The sequence below is a fragment of the Dicentrarchus labrax genome, unplaced genomic scaffold, assembly GCF_905237075.1.
Source record: "Dicentrarchus labrax unplaced genomic scaffold, dlabrax2021, whole genome shotgun sequence".
Lineage (NCBI taxonomy): Eukaryota > Metazoa > Chordata > Actinopteri > Moronidae > Dicentrarchus > Dicentrarchus labrax.
Genome location: NW_026136703.1, coordinates 22,709,796 through 22,736,679, shown reverse-complemented (window position 1 = coordinate 22,736,679; position 26,884 = coordinate 22,709,796). Strand labels below are relative to the sequence as shown.

The 26,884-nt window shown below is 40.4% G+C and overlaps 1 protein-coding gene across 3 annotated transcripts in view; it reads right to left on the bottom strand.

Annotated features, from left to right (window-relative positions):
• The window catches only part of gfra4a (GDNF family receptor alpha 4a), a 137,150-nt gene that overhangs the window by 10,896 nt on the left and 99,370 nt on the right, over nucleotides 1–26,884 (bottom strand). For all 3 annotated transcript variants that reach the window (XM_051381806.1, XM_051381795.1, XM_051381815.1), the window contains exons 2-6: nucleotides 22,409–22,690; nucleotides 20,688–20,768; nucleotides 15,116–15,455; nucleotides 11,960–12,069; nucleotides 10,105–10,239 (exon numbers count right to left, since the gene is read on the bottom strand). In XM_051381806.1, the coding sequence (XP_051237766.1) occupies nucleotides 10,105–10,239; nucleotides 11,960–12,069; nucleotides 15,116–15,455; nucleotides 20,688–20,768; nucleotides 22,409–22,690 (948 nt within the window). The remainder of the gene's footprint in view (nucleotides 1–10,104; nucleotides 10,240–11,959; nucleotides 12,070–15,115; nucleotides 15,456–20,687; nucleotides 20,769–22,408; nucleotides 22,691–26,884) is intronic.

The window sequence follows — 26,884 nt, the reverse complement described above, 5'->3', positions numbered from 1 at the left end:
TTGACACAAACACACACAACTGTTGCTCTCCCCATTAACCCACTGAGTAGCCTTAGCTAACAGGAGAGTTGATAGAAAGTCCAGAATCCTTTGGGGCTTCATTTGTTCAAAACACCTGTACCTTATGGTGGATATTGCTGTGTAAATGAGGGCCCTTCATACTTTGTTAAAATTCATGCCTTGTTCAATTAATAAGTCTAGATGCAAGTTATGATTGATGTAATGCAATGCTGATTGATTTTAAAGTAAGGTCAAAATGATATGAATTATGCTTTATATTTTCCAGTGCTTTCATACACTCAGTGAAAACCAAGGACATACACTCTCAGACCCTCTCAACCTGGCAGGATTCTCTCTTTAGTAAAATATGAGAACCACACATAGGGTCACGGGCAGTGGAGCCTCGACACACACAAAGCGCCAAAGTGTTCAAATTCCTCTACTGCAATAACAGAAGTGATGAATAGTAAATGCCAATGTGCAAAAGACTGCCCTTCTAATGGAGAAAACAAGATGCCATATAAGCTGTCCTACATGCTAGAAAATTAGCATCTACGTGCCCTTTAAATGTATTAGTTTCTTTCTTTTGTGCTTTTATAACAGATATGTAGTGGTAATACTTTACACACATACAATGAAACTAACCATTTTAATATTATCCAGGGTTACCATAAAAGCATTACAACTTTCTGTGGGCTGGTGCCCTTTTTGTTGGGAGGGTAGTTGCTGTTCAGACAGGAACAAGAAAGATCACTGATTGGTTCTTGCTGCCACTGTCATCACTATCTGTTAACACTTGAGGAGAAAAAGGAGGGCCCACGCTGGGCACAGTTTCTCTCATATTAACAGCATGATAAAATAAATGAATGACGATGAAGGTGTCCACTGAATATGGCTGTCCACTGGTCATGGGTGGTAAACATCCAGCCCACAGGAAAAGCTAAGAAATGACTGAACAGGTTACAGTAGTACAACAGCTGAGTCATAACAACCGATCACCAAACGTTGGGGATGTTAAATAGATTTTGATTTGCCACCCAGCAATAACAGTGAAAATGCATGTTCAACAAAAGCCCCAAAATTAAAGTTATGTCATCTCCTTCTGCCGCTACCTGCAACATTCTGTGAAATCAGGACCAATCTTTCTGCTGTCAGTTCAAACCTCTTTGTAGAGCGGATGTAATTTAAATTCAAGCGTGTTCCATCGTGTTAAGTTTAAAACTTTTAGAGCATGTTTGATGGACTGTGATGTGAAGAAGAAGGTGGTAAGGCTCAAAGGCAATGCAAATGGTAAAGTACAGCAGGTAGGACATCCATCCATCTTTCACTCACATTGTACACAAAAAAACGTGTGTCATTGATAAAAGGAACGTTACCAAGTTGCTCCTTCAAGAAAGTGTCCTTGTTGCTTTTTGATTTTCAAGCTACCATCAAAAATGTCTGCCTGCTAACCTTATTATTATAACCCTGTTAACAAGCTCTGATAAATCTATACACTTCCTGCCAAACACCAAATGGCAGACAAAATTAGTGACTAAATAGCTAACATTTGGAAGCTGAAGCACCAAATACTGCATGTTAATTTCAGCCTGTTCTGCTGCCCCAATTTTTTTTACTTATTTTACATACATGGCATGACATTCTTCCACTCATATACAGTGACTTGCAAACAAATGACAGGGACCAGGGTTCAATCTCTTGCTGCCAAATCTTCACAGTACCTTGTAAGCATTTGTATTTACACAAACTACCGGGTGTTATTCATTCTTGTTAAGTTGTTGGAACAGTTGCATATTTATATTGATGGCTCGAGTGAATCTTCAGAGATCTTTCTCCCTCTTTCACAGGTGTAAAATGAACAGATGTTAAAGTTTGGATGTAATTCAAATGAATAAACAGATGCTTTCGATGTTTCAGGTTTGAATCCTCATCTGACCGAAACAGATAATGTTTTACGCCTTTGCTGTCAGCGCTAAAAACAAGTATATAACGAAGAGGATTGTGAGTGTGAGATACAACCTAACGAGTCTCTATTCTCTCGACTTTTTTCACCCTTTTCTTTTCCTTGTTGACACACTAAAGTGGGATGGTGTTGAAAAAAACAACAATTTCCAAAAATGAAATTGGACTTTGACTTAGTTCACTAAAAGTAGATTAAAAACATCAGTCAGCCTTTCAATTTCTCATTTTTCAGTTGTCCGTAATGGTGTGATATAATGATCATGGTGAATATTTAAATGGGCCACTTACAGTACTTTGAATGGGAGGAATATTACAGTATGTACATTCTGTACTATATATTTTAATAATTTACAGTCTGGTGGATTTATATGGTTTTATACACCCTAAAGGACACTCATTACATCACATTCTTGGAGTTACCACAACCAGAATGACTTATAATCATACAATGAATTAATATTCTATAAGCATTAATTTTCATTGGACTAATGGGCTACTCGGCAGCAATTACATTTGCATGAAAGTCACTTCAATTAAAATATGCTCAAATGACGACATGAATGAGAGATTCATCAATTAATATTCCCAGCTTATACTGTAAGATGGATGTGGGTCCTTAGAAATGAAATTCACACCATTATTCCATCTGTTCCCAGCAAAAACCCACCGATTTCAGAAGCGACTCACTGGTTATTAGTGATGGGATTTCAAAGCCTTCAGCGGAGTATCAGGGTGTGACACACAAACATTGATTTCTCACAGGATCATAACAAATTGATCCATCCTCTTGAGGTAGGTTACCTTTGCAAAAACAATTCTGCAGCAATCAATGCAGAGCCTTGACTCGACTCCCTCCACTGGTGCAACACTGAGCATCAACTACCAGACAGACATGGAGGTGGTGGATGGGTAACCTGTGTGCTCATTGCCAGCTCTGCAGCTAATTAGGGAATCTGCAAGTTGCAACACAACAGCAACGAGTCAATAGTGAGGAAAACAGATTGAGCCAGGCTGATGGTGTGTATACATCAGCACCTCGCAGCAAAGGCTGTGGACCAGCTAATGGTGCTGTGGGCCATTAGCGTTGGTAGGACAGGTGGGAAAGTGTGCTGCAGCGCTCAAAGTGTGCAGTTAGCGCTCGGCAGCGTGCAGCAATCCCCTGGCAGGCTGACGGATGAGAGAAGTGAGGGGTGCAACTCCAGCTGCTCGCCACCGTGCCTCGCCACCCGCAGTCACGCAGAGATGAAGTGCCAATTGATATCTTCAGTGGTAAGCTGTTGTGACAGTTCCTTTGTAAATGTTTGGACACGGCTGTTTAAGCACCTCCATCTCGCATCTCTTTGACTTTTAAGTTTCTCCCTAAGGGCTTCTTTTTTTTCTTTTACTGACTTTATAGGTTCCCCCAAAGCCACACTGCAGAGCACATCCTGTGAACACCCCCTTACTGTCCCAAACCTTCCTGACATTTGGCTGGTTGCGCTCACTTTTTTCCTTTTCCACTACCAATTTAACTTCCAGAAAAATTTAAATAATTGCAGAAATAAATGAGCTTCACCTCCATCTGTCCTATCATTTTTTCCCTGACACACTCAGCTTTCAGAGAACGAAGAAGTCCAGAGCTGCTGTTCTGCATAGTGATGTGATTATTATCACTGTGATGAGGAGGTAAGGTAGGGTGACAGCTGTTTTTAAAACCTGAGCGCACTCACTCCAGAGACAAATTTTTTCTGCAGTTCTTCCACTTCCCCTATCTGCAAACGACTGTATTCTTCCCTGCCACTGTTCTCTCTGTCCACCTCATTAGTTCGGAGGCAGGAAACCAAATTACGTTCAATTACAAAGTCATCAAAGGCCATCTGAAGTCCTGTCTCAGCAAGCCGGCCCCAGCACAACAGCACAGGGGGGGCCCTGCATGCAAAATAATGCTGAATTCGGTCGCAAAAAGATGTAAGCACGAAAAGAGACCAGGAGGATTTATTTAATTGACGATCATGCTGTCCACTTGTAAAAGAGAACCATCACCGTAGGAGAGGAGAGTCTTTTGGCTCCAGTCAAAATGAATAACATTTCATTCTCTGTACGCTGTGATTACATGAGGAACGTGGGGGAAAGACAAACATTCAGGAGCTCTCCCAGGGCGGATTCATTTCCCCAATTATTGGCTCGGATCCAAACTCTCCTTGCCAAATCATTACGCACACTTTCTCCCCAAAATAGAACTGTGGCCTGCCTGTGCCTGGCAAACGAGTCTGAATTCCAATTGAGATGAGAGCGCGACGTGCACCGCTGGTCCATGAATCGCCTTTCCCATTAGAAACTTGTTCATCCTTATTATCACGTACTGTATGCGCTGTTTGGCTTCAGCCATTTGCTCAGGCAGAAGGAATGGGGCTTTTTTTTTTTTTGCTCAGACGGAGGGAAATGAGGCCAGTCAGTCTGAGGTTTGTTTTTCTGGGTCTCTAAGGAGCTTACAGTAAACAGCACACAGGAGCTTCCTTGGCAAGTTTGAGTCCTGGATGCAGGATGCACATGAGGAATTTCATTGAAAAACAAGACATCCATCAAGCAATTGAAAAACATATGTGACTACGCTGGGAGCTTTAACTCAAAGGATAATGTAAATTTTATTCTCATCGAGAGTTGGCTAATTAGAGAAAAAAGCATTTTAACAAATGTCATTATCTCATTGAATGATGCATGTCAGGTGGCAACTATTCTTTCAAATGGATACAAAGTGTTGCAATTTGTCTAAATATAGCCTAAACACAGCTATTTCTCTTCCTAGATAAAACTCTAATTTGTCCTTTTGGGTTTCTAAATGTGCATCATTTTTATCTGCTGCTTCTTTCTTTGATTTGTTTTAGTTTTCATGTGTATTATAGTGTATATAAGTGTATGTCCTGCATGTTTTCTATAGTATGTTCACCAGCAACTTCATGGCAGATTTCTTCTGAAGGGAAATTGGTTGCATAACGGGTCGTCCAACTACATCCTCACGCAAAAAGGGTTTATAGCAGTTCCAAATGGCCACACTCGAAGGCCGGGCGAAAAGCCTGCTGTCATAGCCTCCTTTAGGCTCCATCACAGTGCTTCCCTGATCTCTCTCCAAGGATTCTGTGGCTTTTGCACGTCTTTGTAGTCTCGACTCAATGAATTTTACAAATGGGGATAACGGCAAACCCCTCAAAAGCATTCTTGGTGGTACACAGAAAAAGTGGCAGAGTGAAGAATGAGAAAGAGAGAAGAGTTCACACCTTTGTACACCTGGTCAGTCACTGAATAAAGTAGGCATGTTTGTTCAATTGTATGTTTTGTTATGTGTGTTGTGTGTGCAGCAGCTTCAATCGTGGCAATGGAAATGGGTTTTAGACACTATTAGACGACGTCACATTAACTCAGCTTGAATCATGTGGAGGTCCTAAAATGAAGTGATGAGAAGTGAATGAGACTTCAGTTGGTCCATCCTTGTAAAAATAACTGTTATATGTAACATATAAAAACCAACTGGTCCTTCAAATTAATTAATTAAATTAAAGTTAACTGCTCTTTACAACAACAAGTGTTTTCTGATGTGATGCCCGCATCGGCAGGATGACACAATTTGTTTGTGCCTTCCAAAATCGTTAAAAGTAACTGTTGAAAAATAAACGAGTTTTATTCCTTCAAGGAGCAACATAAGTGCTTTTATGTGGGTGTTTCTCATTTAAAGGACCAGTGTGTAGGATTTAGTGGCATCTAGCAGTGTAGTTGCAGATTACAACGCCTTCTTCTGACCCTCCTGCTCCAAGCCTGTAGGAGAAACTGTAGTGGACATGATCTACAGCCAGTGTTTGGTCAATGTGTGGTGTTGCAATTTTGGATTTCAAGATTTCATTGTTTAGTTTTATGGTATGTGTCTGGTCCCTTGAATTTTCCTTATGTCTGCAACCATTAATAACTCATAACAGGTTATGGTAAAGGTTCAGTTTAGGCACAAAACTTGGTTAGGTTTAGGGTTTGGGTTAAAATAAGTACTTAGGGAAACATTGTGGTTATGGTTTAAAATACTACTTTGTTGGGTAAGTGTTTCGTCTTCCTGGTTACTATAATAAACACTTGATTAGGGAATGTCAGGCTAAGAGAAAAACAATAATGACTGTTGGCTGGAAATGAACAGCAGTGCCCCACGTTAATGTCTTACTTTTTGTTAACCCATTCTATCATATTTTGATTCCTTGAGAGGACAGTCTCCTAAAAAACATTTCCAGTATTAAGCACTAAGTGACATCCTTATAACAAGTATTACTAGTCAGACATAGCATTGACTGCTGTCATGCATAAACACCTGCACACCAGGAAAACAAGCTGGTATGCTTTAAATGAATTTGAAGTTGGCAAACCAGGATCATTTTTAATGACAGGTTGTTGCTCTGTTGTTTGGGAATCTGCAGCTGCAATCACTGATTAACTCATTAAAGCCCATTACAGAACATCAAGTAGCGATCCCTTTGTGGAGCACAATTAATATAAGTGGTTTACTGTACAAAGAGGTTTGTCACTGGAGAAGGAGATAATGTTTTTAATGAGTAAAAATTTTAGTCTGTTTCTTATTTTCTTCTTCCCATGTAAATCGTCCTGTATATCTTCTTTTTTATTGGTGGCACTCCAGATGGTTGTTTTTATGCTTTTGTCTCCATCTTTGATGCTGAGGACTTGCGGCTTTTTACTGGATTATTACGCTTATTACTGGATTAACCAGCAAGCTGGTAAATGTTGTATCCTTTTCTACTTCCATACACAAGAATATTTTGCCTGAAGAACACTACCTTTACACTGGGGACAACATGAAATGTGAAAGCTGTTTTAAACTGGGTTTTGACCAGATATCCCACCCTCAGCTCGGATGCGGCTGTGTCATGTTTCAGTTGTGCCACCGCAGTAATCTGTTTTTAAGCAGCCACATTGTTTAGAGTTGTTTGTAAGACATTGTTTGTTTTACAAGCACATTACATTTTGCTTCTCACTTATGATTGATGTAGTAACACATAATTTACTTTTTTGACTAAGTTTAATCTGGGATGTCAATAAAATATTACGTATAATACTGGGAGAAATATAGAAATACATGGGAAGAAGAGAAGAGGTTAGGGAGCAAGTTTTATTTTCTTACAAAGCAGGATAAATTGGCAAAATGTGGTAACAGTGCTGATATTGCAATTATGGTATAATTTATTTAAAACATTATGATACTGATGATATTATAATGAAAATATTACTTTGGGAAATTATATCGTAAAAAGTTTTCAATATGGAATCCTCATTATTTAATATGGTGTTCATTATTGTTGCTCGGGGACAAAACATTTGGATAAACTTGGGTAGAAGGACGAACCTTTATAGCTGTAGCTATAAAACAGTAATGTGTATGGTTTTAAAATTATGATAGAATACTGAGGGACAGTCTTTTTTAGCGGGTCCAAAATAGGATCCATGTGACGAAACTGATGCTGGAGAAGACTAGCTTTTATGTCCTGTCATATCATAGCTCCCTACTAGGGGATCGTAAAAGCTTCACAAGGGGTCACGAGGGTTTCTTGATTTAAAGGGGTGTAAGAAAACACAACACACAAAACACACAAAAATATACACAGCCTATATCTCAGCATTTCAATAATTCTTATGAAGAAAACTGAATAAACTAAAACTGTTTTACTGTTGTAAAGTTTAGAATTTTATTTAAAATCTTAACCTTGAAGACACAAACTACATTCATAGTGCTTTCACTCTCAAACAGCCTTACCTTGCATTAGAAAAGTATGCCGTTTAAACAACCAAAGAGCTAAGAGAACTATGGCAAAGAATCAGGAAGAGGAAAAAACTAAAGTTCATAAAAAAAACCTCTAATGCTACATTCACAGGAAATAAAATGTTTGTTTTACACAAACTTCCTGCAGTTATTGAGTTCACTATTTGGGTAATTGTACGGCTTATCAGTTGTTCTGTACTGGTATTGTATTGCATTGAGTGTAATATGAAATAGCCATAAAATATGTCAAAGGTCGTCAGTTTACACAATGATAGGAAAGGGGTCCCTTAAGGAAAAAGGTTGGGATCCACTGCTTTATTAGACAACATACATCCTAAAGAATAGTGTGTGTGTTATAAGTAATGTAATTTGTGGGCTGTAATGTCAAGTGTTATTGTGAATTTCACACTTGAGAAGCAAAGCTGGTCTAAAATAGACCCGGTATGTAACGATAGCAAAGCAGTGGGTGAGATGCTCCTGTCACGGGTCCAGTGGACTTTGGCACATGGGATAAAATAGCATCAGATCGTTTCTTGGCGCCTGAACTCAGACAACCATGTCCAGTGGAAGCAGTGTATGATGCTTCTTGTGTGATTTTGTTTTGGGCATTGTTGAACTAAGACTCAGCCTTGAATAAACTTAACAAACACTGACATTCTCTTTTGTCACCACATGACAGCAGCCGCAGTTTGCTTTGTACTGTCACTGGTGTCATTGGTCTGTCACTGGTGTTGGTACTCATACAGACAGCTTTGTAAGAACTTGTCTTCTTCTGTTGTTAGAAAAAATAATAACCCAAAATAAACTCCAGTGTCTGCTGTGTCACCAGCAGCTACAGTTTATATTACTTTGTCACTGGTGTCATTCTTATGTCACTGGTGATATCACTCATTCAGAGAGATGATCTCCTATCAACGGTTTGGTTGTTGTTGTTGTTGGATGAATGAAAGCTACAACAAAAGGTAAAAGACTACAGAGGATTGGTGGATAATCCTTATGCAATATCAGCTGCAGTGTATCAGTCACTGATGTCTTAGTTTTATCATTGGTGCTGCCACTCTCTTATTGTAAATATTTATTTCTGCAGAGATGATTTTCCCGGCATATTCAAAACAAACACATATTATATGTGGAAACCCATTACTGTGTGTCAACAGATGTAGTGTTTCATTAATGTCACTGGTCTGTCACTGCTGCGATCACTCAGGGATTGTTTGTCTGTGAAGTCTTATGTGTGCAGAGATATAAATTAATACTGACTGAAGTAAAGACATGGCGAGGGAGTGACTGTGCAGTGTTCACTGTGTCACTGATGTGTCAGGAGTGCTCACTCTTCACGGATATTGAAAAATGAAACAAAGTGGTCGTCTGGAGAAGACTTGTCAGTTTGACAACGTGGGCAGGACTTTGTTTTCTGTTTTCTTATTGATGAACAGGGCAGTAGCTAGCATTTCATGTTGAGGTTATGAGTCCAAATATTGTTTAATTGATTGTTATAATGAAAAAGGAAAATTGTATTGATTTTATTCTCTTTCTTGCCCAGAGTTAGATGAAAAGTTGATACTACTTTCATGTATGTGCAATAAATACAGAACTGGAGCTGGTAAGCCTTAGTTTAGTTTAGCAGATTAGGAAAACATCTATCCTGGCTATATCCAAAAAATACACCTACCAGCACCTTTTAATGCTCACATGTAACCACATATGTTGTATGTGTAGTCTGTAAAACTTTAGACAGAGCAAGGCTAGCTGTTTCCAGTCTTTATGCTAAATTAAACTAAGCTAAGCGAGTTAAACTAATCTCAATCCTGTTTCAAGCACAGATTTCTCAGCAAAAAAGCAAATAAGAGGATAAAATGACTGAATACTTCTTTAACTATTCCATTCTTATTCCTGTAATTGTATTACGTAATGGTGAAATGCTGTTTCCAAGCCCTCTCTAATTCTGGAAGAGAATTATTTTATTTTTATTTTTTGTTTCTGCCTAAAACAGACACATTTCAGGATATTATGTCTGAAGAAATATCAAAATCAGACTTTAAAAAGGCCTGAAAATAATATTTATATAAAGTGTCTGCAAGTTGTGTTCTTTTGTTCATCTGTGCACAAAACAAACCACAAAATATAGTTTTAAGGAGCTATAAGAGCAGCAAACGCAAAAATATTCATTAACTGGTTTAGACTGACTCGTGTTAGTGTTACAAACTGTTATCAAAAGGACTTTTGCGGTTTAGAAGTATCACTGATTATTTTGTTCACAAGTAAACTTTCTTAATGCGCACACTTGACCTGGTTCTTTGTCAGGGTTGTTATTGCTATTGTGTTGCCAGAGGTCTCTCTCTGCAGCAGGTACTCACTCAGGCAGACATTGTCGTGGAAAAAAGTGAGGAAGTCATTGCATTGTTCTCTGTGGTTGCCGCTTGCTGTGCAGGAGCACCAGGGTCCCACGTTGGATGTGGAGTTGTCAAGGTAGTTGGGAGTTATTATGCTTCCTGTAGAGTGGAGGAGAGGGAGACACAACACAGTTGTTCTGTACGCATACCAAAGTAATATAACTCCCATGTTTCAAGGTTATCAACACAATGATTTGATCTGATTATGAGATCACATGAATAAGTAGTGTCTTTTATTTTGTTGAACTGTTTAGTTGTTATTCAAGCTACTCAACCTGCTGCCTTGTGCCATTTTGAGCTAGAAATACTGTCTGACTGAAGAGTTCAATATTCCAACAAATTGAACGTTTGAGCAAAATTCTGGCTGATTTAATCTTGTTATACTTATCCTGATTATGACCTTACCCTGATTATGGTAATTAAATAAAGACAAGGCAATTTCTATCATCACAACATTGCCCTAATCAGGTTAAGACTGAGTTATTAGTGTGCACGTAAATGTATTCACAGAGAGAGAAACCAAGAAGAATATCAAAAAGGAGAACAGATGAAAGTGAAGTGAATAGAGACAGAGAATGGCAGGTTAGTTAAGCGGGCAGCCTGGTGATCAAATGTTGACTGGTTCAATCCCAGTTGCTGACAGGGCTTGACATTACTGAGCCAATAAAGTTGTACTGTCTGTGTTTTTCACAGGAATGGGTATTGGAAACCAGCTAACATTTGCTAAAAACATTCTGATCTTTTGTGACAGGCAATTATTTTTAAATGTGATTTTCTTTGTGGATGTATTCATCATATGAATGCATAAAAAAGGAGACACAGAGCTGACTGCTTATACAGCATCCTCCTCTCGATGTCTCTGTGAGTTGTGTTTGTTGCAACAGATAAAGTCCAAACAACAAGTACAGTAGCTGTGGTTTAGCTTTTCTAGTTTTCAGAGTTTCTAACATGCATATCCACCGGGGCAGGGAGCTTGGTGGACTTTGATAAGTGCAGCGGCCCGCAGTGCAAAGTCCAGGCACCAGCACAGAGGTCTCTCAGATGTATTCTTTTTATTCTTTTCTGCCTTTGGAGCTTTTCAGTGGGAAATGATTGGGAAGTCATTCTCTGGGAAGGGTAATATAGCCTTGTAGCTTGTATTTTTAAAAGGGGTGGGAAATAGAATTGCTGCACTTTGAGGCAGTGTGGCGAAAAAAGTTCTGATTTACCTCCATCGATTTTCTGGGTTCCAGACTTCCAAACAACAACACCTCAGCGTCTCACTTCTACTTCGGTTGTCTAAAATAGCCAATCACTGCTGCACAGCTTTCCGTCTCTGTCTTCCTTAATCGGTCTCCTTCAGTCCCTCACAAACTAAACAACTTTTCTTTCTTTTTTTTGCTCTTTTAGCAGCTGCAGTTCAGTGCGGTATTGTTGTCCCATAATGACATGTTGAGACTGAGTGGTTTTTAAACAACCTTTTGTGCATTATGTGATCTTTTGTTAAGTTTTTATCTAAAGTACAATAAGCCGTGTTCTACGCCTCTGCCTGCTCCCACTCATCGTCATGTCAGGGATAATTCTCTCAAAACAGCGGTCAATAGTTGTAATTGCACTACTTATAATACCAACAACTTGGCCGGGCATGCTGCAGCCACATTAATCAGCGCTCCATCGATCGTTCGACCACGCTTCTCATCACAATCCTTGATTCATTCTTTTGAGTCCTGTTCAGTACACTTGTCTGCTCTCCGCCTTCCTCCCTCTAAAACCTTTTTGTTCCTGATCTATCACAGAATGTGGGTGAGCCAGAGCTGGCACAGGAAAATTTAGTTCTTACCCATCAGGCCGGTGTACGCAAGTAGACATGCTCCGTAGTTCTCCTGCTTGCAGCCACTGGCGCTCTGCTCGGAAGGTTGGCAATCATACTGGAACTGTGCCCAGCGAGACCTGTGGGAGCAATAACATGCCATCCATCATTTACTCGTGCTTGGCTGCTGCACACTTTGTGTCACCGAGGAATGGCCGGCATCGGTGCTTTCTCTCAACAACTGGATGTGGATCTGAAACCCACAATGCTCATCTACCTACCTATACACCTACATCAGCCCCCTTCAAGATTTCCCGCTCTGCAACACTTCAACCTCGACTCCAGTCACCCCTGGTGACATTCATCCCTCTTTTTCTTTCCTCCTCACTTTCCCCAGCGAGCTGTCTTATGGAAGGTTGCCAGGCTGTAAAGAGTCAATGAGGGGCAAAGATAGGCCTTGGCTCTGCTCTCTAAATACCGTGGGCAGTGTCTGGCAGGCCTGGCCATGAGGAGATTAGACAAATATGGATCTTCCATATAAATATCTTCCCACAGCCGCTCTGCCTTCCCTCCTTCACCTTTCCTGCCAGCCGCTCAGACATCTAGCCTCATCATCATCATCATCTTACAAGGCTATCGCTGCCATCATATCGCATCATCAGCTCCCGTCGACTGGCATTTGCAACGGGATCCCCTCAGGGCGCCACAACTCCACACTCTCCCCTCGTTTGTCATGTCATTATAATGATGCGCGTAAAACTCATAGGCTGTGCGCTAAGTGAAAGCATCCTCTGCAGGCTGCCGGTTAATGCCAGCCGACTAGTGCGGGATTGGCGGGCTGCGCAAGGGCCTTGAGATACTCCATCCATCGGGGCGGTGGTGGAGAATAATGCCTGATCGATAGCCGTGACAGATGAAGCCCTTTGTCTTCCTGACATTTGAAGAGGAACTAGATTAAACGCTGGCGACCGTTTGCTGTCAGAGAGAGGAGGCTGACGGGATGTGTATGAGAACTCCATGTTTTCAGTCTCCAGCGATAGAGAGAAATACACCCTCTGAATTTTAATGACTTCATAAGACACTGTTAGTTTTCTGATTGGATGTTTACAATCAATTTAAATCTAAATTAAATCTTTATTTTTATTGGTGTCTCACATACAAAGAGATTTAATGCAGAATAAATGGGCTCATTCCGATATCTTGTACAGAGGGTCAGTTTTCTGCAAATTACCAACTAATCCTGCTGATGTCTCGGCTGTACATTGACAAATATTTTCAGAGCACTTTGGCAGGAAAGTCATGTGTGAATCCCAAATGATAATGGCTGCTCTAATAATGACTATTTCACATAGTTGGCTGCTTGTTGCCTGGCTGCTTCTCTCAGAAAATGAATGCAGAATTTAATTGAACTAATTAAACACAGTTAATGAGTATAACAATTGAATTAATTAAACGCAGCTGACTAATTAAATCTAAATGAACATATCATACCATTCAGACTTATCTTCCAAGATACACAATGCCATTTATTGTCCTGAGGGGATGTTAGTGTGCAAGGCCACCACATACACAAAGCACTTCATATCGAGCACAATAGTGGGGAAGATACCGCTGCAACTTGTCTTCATAGGTAATCCATTGTCATTTTTAAATCCAAGTTAAAGTTGAAAGTAGGTGCTGTTTTGCAGCATTTGGGGTCTAATGGGACAATAAGCTCACACTGACTATTCATACCATTGTTTCCATTTCCCTGTCAAAAAAACTGTCTCTACAAACAAGGTGTCTTTTATGGAGCAGTTTATACTCTAAAAAAGGAGGTTAAATTAAGGTGACAGGTAAGTGACAATAGCTTCCTGTCCTTTCCCGCTAAAGGTCAGCACTGTCAAAGCAGATTGTTAACGGTCAGTGGTGTCAAAGAATATCCAAGTTTAACTCAATGGAAAGGATTTGAGCAAAAACACTCCTTATGGCGACTGACATGAACCAAGTTTACAATTTTGCTGTTTTAAATGCTGGTGTGACTGAGCCTTACTAAAGTATGTTAGTCAGTATTAATTTATATAACATTGGATCTGCCATGTGAAAGTGGTTGCACATACAGAGAATTATTGCCCAAAGCTACAGCTCAACAGAGCTTTTCAGCCACTTTTAACTCATTGCTTAGGTTTTAATGCACTTTTACTGTTTTGGTTCAGTCTCAGTGCTCGCCAGCAGGCTTCTGCTTTCAGCCCCAAAAAAAGCTATAATGAAGTGAGTGTACTCTACCTGTCCAGATCCAAACAGCTGGCAAAGGAAATATGCTGGAAATAGGCAACAATTTGCTACCCATAACTACTTTTGTTTGACTGTCAGCTAGTTGCCAAAAACCAATTAAAGCAGCTTAATGTAATTTTCTGTAATTGGACAAGCCTGTGTTTTCCAGTCTGTATATTTGAGTTGCTCCAACTCTTACAGAGTACTCCTCAGGCTTGCACAAATCTATTGTAGAATACCTGTCCAGCGTGAAACAGCAGAGAGCCAAAGTAAACAAGTAGCTGGTGAAGCTGGTCAAACATCTAACAAGAAAAAAAGACCCAGATAGTTTTCTCAGGAGTTGGCAGATCAAACAAGATGCTGGATGTGTCAGTAACCTCAGACAGGTGTTTGCTAACAAGTTAAACATAAGAACTCTATAAGCTGATGTAGTGTATCAAAGCTTGTTTCTCCATTTATGTGGGAGTGTACTTTCTGCCTCTGACCGACAAAACTATTTATTTCAGCTTTAAATGTCGGACATCAGAGCTTCAGAGCAGCACTTGAACACACCAGGACAAATCAATCAGTGTTTTCTGTCATGTATTACATATTTCCTATTTCCTTACCTACCTATTTTAGTGTGACCTCACTACAAATTCTATTTTATACTACACTAAGACAAAAAAGAACACCATGTCTAACCAATATCTAATAATTATGATATGATTTGAAAAAGGTTCAGCATTGATATGTGTACATAACTTGCAAAAATTGAGCCAGAACATATAAAATGACCTTTGTGATCCCTAAACAGAAGTCACAGTTGCTGCAAATTATCAGTTCAGTAAGTCGAAAAAGTATTAATTTCCTGAGTTGAACTTAACACAGATAATTAAGAGTTAAATGTTCTTGGCAGCAGGCAGCATGTTGGACAAGATTTCTAATTTCTACCTGCACACGTAGTCTGCTTTGCAGATCCGCAGCTGAGCCAGGCAGTTGGGCTTTTCCTTGTCCTCGTAGGAGCAGGTCGGCACGATGGTTTGACGGCGGCGCTCTGCGCAGGCCGTGTCGGTGCAGGGACAGAACAGCAGCTCATGGGTGTAGTCGGGGGGAACGCGGTCAAAGAACTTCCTCAGCGCCTTGTTGCACTTTGGTCGGTTACATGGCCCCGACCGGGCTGACGGCTGGATGCAGGACGAGACGTATTCCGTGCGAAGCTTCTGACATGTCTCATCTATGTTACACGCCTTGGCAGCATCCAGGCAGCGGTTCACCGTTGTTACTTCAGACTCTAGTAGGAGAATAAAACACAAATGTGAGGCAGAAAGCATTTTATCCTTCTGTGTAGCTTGAGAAAATCAAATCCCAGTCAATGTTTACCAATGATTTCAAGGCCTAATTGGAGTTGGTATTGACTTGCCACTCTCACCTCTAGACTCAGATGCAGTGTTGCATTTACAGATGAAAAAAAGAGTGTATGTCTTGAAGTACAAACTGAAGCAAAATTATGATTATATGTAATAGGCCGCCTTATAATGAATAGAACATGAATGGTGTTTAAATGCTGCATGAGACGGGGCACTGGATGTGTTTCAGCCGAGTCCTAATGGCTGAATATTTCATTCTGCTGTGTTAATGCAGAGTGGCAGTGCTGCAAAAGCGGATCCTCCATCTCTCCAACCGCACAACAAGGCCTGTAATTACTGCTCCTTCCCCTTCATCCATCCATCCATCTTTCCAACACTCCCTCCCTACATCTGGGTCCATCCCTCACTCACCTGACTCCCTCCTTCCCTCACCATCTTCCTCCCTCGCTGTGTGTCTGCCACTCTCAGCGCTGCAATCGCCCCACACTCCATCTGTCTCTTTCCTTCCCCCAATCAGCACACTCTCCCCTCTTTTCCATCCATTCTTCCTCAACTTTGTCCATCTCTGCCTCCCTCAATGCCCATGCTCCCATTGACTTCTGCGTGGTAATGAGCCACCTCTGTGGAGGCAGTGGAAAGCCCCTTTCATAACCATCTTTTTTGGCCACATTATTTCCCAATCCATCATCATGTGTGTTTTCTTTTTCCTAAGCGACCTCCCAGTCAATACGGCCATGATGATACTCAGCTCCTCTGGCAGATAGCGCTGCTCATTAGTTTGTAAACTGCCTGTAGTTGTGTCTCCTGGTGAGTTTGCCTCTCACCAAGCTGTCATAAAATATGAATGGCTTTGGAAAGAAAGCTAACAACCCATCACAAAGCATAGGTTATTCCCAACTTAACTGCTAAGCAGACGAAGGGGGAGGACGGGAGGACCTGGTGGAAATGCAGGGTGGGATGACAAATTGCATCCAGTGGCCACATGTGTGGGAGATGGAATATGCACGTACGTTTTTATGTTGTCATTGTGTTTCTTTAAGCCATTATTTATTCAGAGGAGTCTTGCTGAGCATGCATGCTCTTATCCAGGAACATCCTGCTTCACATTCATCCCTTAACACATTTACACCTAAGAGATGCCCAGTACAACCACAGTCCTGAGCCATTCCTCACTGGAGACACTGGAGACTGAATGTACTCATGCTCTAGCTTGTTTTCCATGCACAGGCCTGGTTGTGTAATATTCATCATGGCATATCTAAATTTTAAATCTGCAGTGGAGTATTTGGACGGTGACACATTCTGCTGTTTGGCTCCACAACCAGCACTGACTTCAAGCTTTGAATGAAACTTAAATATTTGTAAACTTTATTTTAATATTTTTAACCATTACAACCTTATTTTTTTCTTATTTGTTCATTTTAAAAAGGCACAGACATCTATGGTCTAAAATTCCTGTAGTTCATCTAAAATTGATGCGATTACACTTTTAACTCTAAAAGGAATACTTCACCATCGGAACTCACAACCACAACCAAAGCTTCAAAGGCGGCTCTGAAAAGTTTGTAGTTTGCACAGGGGAGACCAGTCAGGTTAATTAAGTATTTTTTTAGAAACTGACAAACGGGGCTCCCTGGAAGCTCACCTGGTAAAGAATGCGCCCCATGTACAAAGGCTGAGTCTTTACCGCAGTGGCCCGGGATTGATTCTGCGGCTCTCTGCAAACCAACATTACTATTAGAAAAGTGCATGAGGTGTGGTGAGTGATTGTATCAGTGGTGAGTGGAATGTATGGGTGAGTGAGGGATGTGTATGTTTGTGGCAGCACAATGTCAAACTGAACCAAAACCTGGAAGGCGTGAACCTTAGATAGAGAGAAAGACAAAGAGGAAAGGCTTGTCTTTATAGACTTGGTGGAGGCCTATACAGCTGCTACCACATTACCTTAACGACCCTCCCTGACTGCAAGTGGCCAGCCTAATAACCACTGCAGGCAGACGGGAGGGGTCCTATCAGCTCCTCTGTGAAGGACAACAGCTGTACTCAGCTTGGAGTCACAGCAGTTACCAGCAAGTCCATAGCAACTTCTTAAGCCACTCCTATAGTATAACCCATTTATCCACCATACATATATGTACACATATTGTGGCAGTGCAGTGGAAAGCCTCCCAGCAGGCACCTGGACAACATTTTTATGGACATCAATCTGTTTCTGCAATGCTACTGGTATTACTGTATTCAACATTTTGTTCTATAGAGTTCTCACTGTTCCTACAGTTCATCTGTGGTTATTTCAGTCAGTATTAATATAGTTAGACTGTGAGTGTTGTGGTGTGTAGGTAATCCACCCTCAGATGTGAGTGCAAACATTACGTCTTGCTGTGATGATGCTCAGCCCTGAAGCTAATAAAGTCCTATGTTTAACTAAACTTTAACTTGATGAGTTCTTCTGAGAGAAAACCCTACATTTACATAGCAACTATTGCTTCATTTTAGATCGACAGTGGTGGTTTCCTCATTGCTTTCATGAGGTTTGTGACCAACATGTTGCGTTAGAGAATCAAAGAAAACAAAACTGTTGGTATTTGTCTTACAACCAAGGTGCATGAAGTAGAAAATCTTAGTACGGAAAATCAATTTCTACCACTTCTAGAGGCCAATGGTGCATTAAAAGGCTTCTTTCTAATGTGTTTAAACGGAGGCACTTTCTTAATACCACTGACTTAACTTTAGTTAACTGATTAATTGGTAAAGGGTGAAGTACTCTGTTATTTGAATACTCCTCAAAATATGATGAGCGGTGGCTCTAGTTTGCGTCTTTGAAAAGGGTCATTACTCTGTTTGAGGGAGAGATGCTATAAGGGCGGAAAAACATCCATTAATCACATCTTTGTTGTTTTGGCAGTCGACTTGTCGAGATGCATGGCATGGATGTCAACTTTGACCTGCTGTGGAGTCGGTGGAGTGAAATTTATGAGGAGGCTGTACAGTGCAGGTCTGGTGCTGCTGTAATTCAAAGCAGCCTAAAACGAGTGGTGTCATTTTAATAAGCAGCTTATGTATGAGGTCACAAAACGTATGATCAAGCACGTAAAAGGGGACATCCACTAAATCTGAATTGTTTTGGGTTTTTTTCTTGTGGTTTTTGTATGTATTTTCCACTCCTATACACAAAGTCTCACAAACAGGTTAGGACAGTTTATTACATTTTCGTAATCTGTGATGTCCCTCGATTATGCAAAACAAGCCTATTTAAAAAGACAAAAAATATTTTTCTGAAGAAAATATGCGGGACTGCTACAAGCTGCTGCTAAAATATTAAATATGCTGAACAAGTTAGAAGTATATGTGCCATGTTTATAGCTGTCAGCGTTTGGGAATGTGTGTTTAAAGTGTGTATTCCTATTACCTGAGGTAAAATTATTGGTTTTGTCTATGTAGTCTGGTGGGTCCTATCGAACAAATGCTTTGGTCTGAGATGCATTTAGTAGCAGTACATTTCGTATATATAACCATTAACCAAAAGGAAAGGATAACTGACCACAGGGGGGCTCTATTGATAAAGTTTTCCAATACATTTAGAACTTTACCATGGGGCCCCATGTGTATCAAGTGTTATGTCTATGTTTATGTATTATGTAGAATATATAGAATTTGAGATATTAATGCTTTTATAATAACTGAAAAAACTATTTAATTATTAACGACAGATATAACCTAGAGGTTAAACAACATTTTGTGTTGTCTGATTCTGACGTCAGATGATGGAATAAACCAGAATTATTCTTTTACTGGCTTGAGTGCACACGCAGTTGTACAGTGCTGTGGGCAAATACAACATAAAATTTAAATTAAAAGCATGGTCCCATTTTGAAACAGATCCCCATTACTAGCCTGTTGTTGTTACATATTTTGACAAATAGCCTCTTTTTAGATAGTAATAGATTTTACTGAACTTACTTGGATGTATAACACCCCTTAGAGCCCACTGAGTTGCCCGCCTGAACGGGTTCTAAGCTGCTTAGATCGCCTGCACAAATACAGATTTTATATAAAATATAAAGTTTAAAATTATGTTGATATGGATGTGGTACACATCGTTAGATCAATTAGATTGTCTTTTCTTAACCCTGTGGTATAAAAAAAGCCTGTGCAGTTTGCTGATGTCACCCTGCATTACTTCAGGTTTTAAATCATTAAATTTGTATTTGACACTGATCCCTCATTGCCATAGGAGCTGCCAACATACAAAACAACCTAGTGCAATAACATTACCAAGCAGACACCCATGATACTGAGATAAACATGATAAACATCACTGCTTCTCTAGTTCTAGCTTTATGTTTGAGAAACAGACTGTATATAAATGTTTAAATTAAGCAGTGTCCTCCCTTTGAGCTGTCATTATCCTCGTTTTCAGCATATTTAGGACATTTATCATGATACTGTAAGGCATGCACGAATGCCTTCCATACTAATCACTTCATTTAAGTCATTATTTAAGTTTCACAGACTCTCCATCATAGCTTCACTCATCCAAAGTATAATTGCCGTCGGAGAAAACAAAACACTTGACTTTATGTCCTCTCGAGTGAAAAAAAATGTTTTAACTTCTCATTTATGTGCAGCCTGTCTCTTTTCCCAACCTCCAACAGGAAAAAAATGTAGTATTGTTTACACAAACCACCTCTGTCTGTCTTCCATTTTCTTTGTCTCACTTCCTTTACCTCTTTCCCTCTCTCAATTCTTTCTGTTCTCTTTCTGTCCCCCCCCGTTTAGTTGCTTTCAGGTGCATTAAAGTAACTAGGTAATTAATCTGTGCCTCAGGGGCTAACAGCAGCACATACCAGCCCTGCAGCTTGCCCACAGGCTCAGAGGCAAGACAGAAGCAAAGTGTGGGTTGTTACTCATCAAACACTTTGCAAACCCACCTGCATATCCACCTGTCTACTCCGTCAAAATGATGCAGAATAACATCTAGATTTTATGTTGCTTTGACACATAACTTGTGAACTTGGTTGGGAGTCAATTAGTATGTTGTTTTTTTTGTGAAAAATAGATGCTTTTGATTATTTGAATAGCTTTTTTTCTCTATGCTCTGTAACTGGAGGCAGAAGCAGAAAAAGACTTGTGGCAGTCGCAGCTCGCCCAGTCACCTGCAGCGATGGAGGCCAGACGCACGTAGTCAGAGCCCCTCTCCTCTGGTTCATACGGGTAGCTCTCCACCAGGCTGAGCCCTGCCAACACAGAGAAGAGAGGTTAGTTACCGTTGTCATGACAACAAACACTCACTATATATCATAAACATTACATACAAAGTCTCTGTGCACTGCATACTTTGTAAAGTGGCTGACCCCCATGCTTTATTGTATCAGTAAGTTTGTGGTAATCTTAATAAACACAACTTTATATGTGCACCATGTGAGCACAACATACGGTAAACTAAAGGACCTGAAACTAGAACCAACACAGATACTAAGGTATTATTGCAGGAACATGGTTACTTTATATTAAACTTAACTTGCGCTAATTACAGAATAAATGAATCCAGTTAACAAAGTAATTAACATTAATTGAAAAAAAAGTTCAACTCAACTTAAGTTGCTACAGTTACAAAAAACAGATACAGAACTCAGATACAAAAGCAGGTCATATGAGGTTGAAATCAAATTAACAGTCTTATTAGTTCTACAACAGGTCTGGCAATCAGCACTTTAATATGTGGGTTCTCAAAGCAACATGACGTGACTGAAGGAGCTGTAAAGAGGCCAGATAACTGCAGCGTGCTTGAGTTAATAAAAACAGCAGTTTAAGTAACAAAGTTAAAATAAAGTCAATGTTCTTGAGAACTGTGTCAAAATACACCAAACACAGCCTCTAAACATCATTTAAAGATGTGCTGGTCAAAAGATGTCTAGGCATCTTATTTTCTAATTGATAGTGACAGCTGATGATAGACAGGAAAAGGGGAGAGAGAGTGGGGATGAGGTCCACAGGTTAGATTTTAACCTCTCTAGCTTTACCAGGTGAGATACCCGGGCGTCCCAGTGAAAAATATTTTAGCATGAGGTTGTTGACTAATCCTGTTAAACAGCTTACAAGGTAAAGCTCCTACAAGGAACTTTCATTTTGAATTGATTCTGGCGGCCCCTGTGGACAAAAGTGAAGAATCCAACAGAATACCACGCAGGGGCAGCCATTAAGAATAATAATGCTTATGTAGGTCATATAGAGACATCAGTATTAAATTGTGACTGTTACATAACCAGTTATTAACTTATATTATGCAGTCTACCCTGTGTATGTGTCTTGTTCCTCATGAATGATTGTTGCATACTCACTCCAGCCTGAAAATAATGATGGTTGATGTATGAAATTCAGGCAACTGAGCTTTACTGTTTGTTTCATTGCTAAATGATCTCCATGTCACGTCTTTCACATTTTCACTAGATGTGCAGGATATTCACAACGTTGTCAACCATGCAACCACTGTTGCACTCGTTTAATTTGTTTTGAAAATACAAGTATTTGCTTAATGCATACATTTGAATGTAAATATTCCACAAATTATGGGATTCAGTGAAGGAAATGATAATGGTAGTGCAAAGCATTTAAAAAAAAAAGCACAAAAGTGATCAAATACAATGAGTGTGGGTGGAACAAAAGGAATCGGAGGCTCAGTTTTAACTATTTTTGACAGTATAATTACTCTTTTCATTTCAGCCTGGAATTTACTGTTGAGCTGTCTGGAGGCGGAGGCCTAATTCATGTGTAATGGGCGGCACACACTTGATAATCCCAATAATTTATTGTACCTCCTCCCACCCACATCTCTGGAACAGAACCATCAGATTCTGTGTGTTATTGCCAGTCTTACCATGCAGCACAGACTGATGCAGACTCCAGTAGATACTCAGGCAGTTCTTCTCCTTCTTCATGCCTCGTTTACATTGGCAGCCGTGCAGAGGAGTGGACAGCAGCGCCGTCATAGCGTTCTCACACTGGTTTCGTGCCCCGGGCCCCAGTTTCACGCTGCCGTCCCCTGCCACACACTGCCTGAGGGTGCGCAGTCTCGGGCTGCAGGTGTCGTCGCTGGAGCAAGTGTCCCCAGCACGCAGGCAGTCCCTCCCGCCCGCAGAGAGAGCCATACGTGGGACTCCTGCAACACAAGGCGGACAGAGGTCAGGTTAGGGTCATGTTGTGGTCCCCAATGATGAGCTCAGAGTTGGAGATTGGTCTCTGGATTTGGCTTTCTGTACACTTGCTCAGAGAAGTTTTCAGAGGCCGTTTGGAGGTATAAATAACAGCAGTATTAATCTAATAAACTGGACACCAAACAAACCATCAGAACAGGTTTTCAGGCTGCAAGGGAAAGAACAGGCCAAACACAGAGGAAACTGATAAACACATACAAATATTTCATTTATTTACCCACGATTAGCCACATTTGATTGTAAGGGGCACTAAATCATTCAGTAGACCTGCAATTCCTCTGAAAAAAATATAATGCGAACCAACATATATTTTGTTAAAATACTATTAAGAGCAAGGAAAAAAATATTTTCTAGTATGGTTCACATTGCAATGCATCCTTTTTTAGACCTTGCTTTGTAAATGCCCACAAGATAACAGTGATGACAGAGCCACAGAAGACATTACTCAACCCCCCCCCCATTAACTTCCATGTGAAAAATCGTTGGATTGCTCCATGCTTTAAGCAAATCAAAATATACTGGTAAATGAATGTGAGATTTTATGATCTACTGAATCATTGCTAAAATAGTGTAAATTGAGTTGAACTCAATAATGGGATTACCCTTCTACAGCCCGTGTCAGTAGTGATCAAACTTGGTCAACGATGCATCTCACTCCTGTATTCCAGCATTATAAATTTATATTCATAAACCCGAGGGGGTGCTATATTATTCATGAATTCATACAGTTGTCACATAGAATACTTCTGACACCACAGACTAGATTTTGATGAAACTTGGGGGGATGATGCATCTCTCCAATACATCTTGACATGTTCAAAATTACACTGAAGGGTTTCATCTCCGCTCAAAACAAAATGTCATATTTGTTACAGATTGGCCCAGAAAGGGCTGCAACATTTGTGAGGGGACATTGTGTTTACTGTTGTCTTGTTTCATGTGGCACTAATGACATGCAAGCTTTATTCCCCTAAGGACACTAAATGCTTGTTTATTCCAAGCTGTCTAAGAGCTCTTTGATTTGTTAAAAATGGTGTAGTGTTTTCCATCCATGTTTCTAGAGGCCCTTTGAGGCTGTACTTTTGAGCTAAATGCTAACATCAGCATGCTAACATGCCTCTAATGCTAACACACTGATGTTTAGCAGGTATGTTTACCATGTTCACAAGTAGCACAAAACACAAAGTGTAGCTGAGGCTGATGGGAATGTCATTAGTTTTACAGATATTTCATGAACCAACGTCTTGGACAAACACAAATTTCTGCCTGATGACGCTTGATGAAAAGTCAGAGGATCATTAAAGGCTTTACAATTCACCTTGGTTGTCTGTTCCAAATTTCATAGCAATCTGTCCAATGGATTTTAAGACATTGCACTCAAAACCACCTATGTCAACCTGCTGGTGGCGCTACAGGAAAGGTCAGGGATTCACAAACGTCATTGGGATTCATTGTCTGGGCACCATAGATACATGGATCAAATTTCATGACAATCTATCCAAAAGTTGTTTGAAGTATTTCAGTCTGGATCAAAGTGGCAGACCGATCGACTGACCAACAAAGCCATCCCTAGAGCTGCCAGCTTGGCTAAAAAACTCAGACTTTATGGTGGATCAGCCTGGTACACACTCACCCTGTGCAGCCAAACTTTTTTCAAACACACATGATTTCCACTAGAGTAGAAGTTCTACTCTAGTGGAAATCCCAAAGTTTCCAAATACCAAATATGTCAGCCTGAATTTTGGTGAAAGGTGTATAAAATAATGCACATCTAGAAAGACGTCTAGAATATTTCTATTTGAGTGAATAGTGCAGCGGTAGAAAATATAGACTCTTGGGTCTGCGTATTTCACCCATTGTGAATGTCAAATGGCTTTGATGAAGAGCCGGAGTAAGCTGAGACAGAATATATATGAAATGCTGTCAAACAAGGTGAAATACTGGGGAAAAAGGGGGGAAAGTGTATGTTAATGGTTTGATTAAATAACCATTATAACAGTGCAGTTGTATTGAGGGTACCACCATTCACCACTCTCTTTAGAAAGAATTTAGAACAATCTAAAATTATACTGATTAGTTTTAAACAAGTGAGAAGAATTAGTTACCGCTGCTGGACAGATTCCAAGAAATTATGTCCAAAATCATTTCTGTGTCACTGACGACTTGGTGAGACTTTCTGTGCAGCGAGTTGGTTCAGTAATTAAATCTTAATCAAATTTAATTCGATCACAGCTCAATCAAGTGATGAGGAGCGAAAGCAGTATCCCAATATAGGCAGAAGCATGCTAATTTTCCACCGGCAGACTGACAAGACTGTCAGAATTCTAAGTTTTCACTTGGATCAATCCGCAACTCAGAGTAACTCTCTGTGGGTTACGTGACTCTAGAGAGGATCAGATAAAAAAGAAAAGGGTACAATGTATCTGTCTGCATTCTTAGCTGAAGTCTGCTGTGCTTGTGGAGAAATAGGGTTAACTGCCATGTGCCCAGCAGGAGACTTCTCAACCTTTCCGAGGACTCAGCTAATCTAGCGGTAGGCTGTCAATAAAAGTCTAGACAGACAGTGAGGCAAAAAGCTTGTTGCCATGGGTTTGGGATGTTTGTGGATCCTATTGAGAGAAAGCATCTGCCACTCAAGTGAAGAGCTCATCTTCGCTGAGGTCTTGACAGGCGGCACTTACTGTGCCAACAAACCCCCCGCACAAAAAAAAAAATCCCCCTCAACAAGTCATTTATTCCACTATAGCTTCTTAAAATGTGATTTATTTTATGGAAAGCAAAGGAAGGGGAAAAAAACTGTAGGGTGAGATAATGTCATTCGTTTTCAATGCAAATCAGCTCCACTCTCAAGTTTTTCTCGGATCAAGTGATGGTACCTTGAAAAAAGCGTAGGAATCAGCCGTATGTCAAGATACTTCACTCGCTTTGAGAAAACTCTTAAAATACAGATTTGCACTGGAAGGATAGGATATTATGTCACCACCGTGGTAGTTTCCTGCACTCAGTTTAAGAGAAAACAATATTTAAACATATTTGGAGTGATTTCTTTTGGTTCCTCTTATGCAAGTGTGTGGAACTGTAGGTGGGCAGCAGATATGTGGGTGGTGTGTGTGGGTGTTCTGATATAGGAGGTGGAGCACAGAAGAACCTTAAAGCAAGGTTTGGCTTCCCTATGCTTCAAGGCAAAAGAAGAAAAACCCCTGGTGAGCTGCAACAGTGCAAATCTTATTAAATTGCAACTAATCTAGTGTGGAGAGAGGTTTGATATTTGTCTGAGAAATTAAGCAGCACTCCAGATTGCAAGAGATAGCGGTTTGCCTGGAAACAGAGCCGCAGCACACCGGCAGTTCAAAGAGAGCCAGTCAAAACCAATTAAGAGAAATCAGTTGCCTTGTCATTCAAATTCGTTCCATCCTGTATGCCTCCCTGTTTATCCCACTGAGGTAAATAATCTGTTTTAGCTCTCCATCTCGTCGCTTTTTTGTTTGTTTTCCTCTTTCTCTCTGATTTCTTCTGTGCTCGCGTCATCCTTTACCCTTATCTCCCCTCTTCCTTTTCTCAGTTTCTTTCTCCCATCCCTCATTCACACACAAACACACCTGCTACGGTTCAAGGAGCTGATTCTGAAATTTACAAAATATTTTCATGGAAATGGGATACCCCAAAACAAATGTTCATTCCTGTGATCTCTGGCTTCATTCTCGCAGCTAGAAACAAAAAACATCCAAAGGATTTTTTTTTTTGGATATACAAAGCGTGGGACTGTCCAAATTAGCATTAACTGAAAAATAGTTGACAGTGTTGTGGGACATGAATTGAAAGCAAATGTAATCCCGCAAGCATATAAACATGTTTATTTACAGCTGCAACTACTAGACAACAATGGGTGAGATTAACAAGAATACCTCACAACCAACACAAAATAACCACCTTTCTTATCACCCTCTCCTTGTCGGCACTCCACTCTCAAAGAACTCGAGCTACCCTCATCTCATCTGGTGGCTCATCACCTCTTTCCGCCTCCCACCTAAACCCCAGGCTCCTCTACAGCCACCGGGCATCAGTCACTGCCATCAGCCGCTAGCTATCAGCCAGCGAGAGAAAGCTTCCATTAAAATCTATAAGAGCTGCACCGCAGA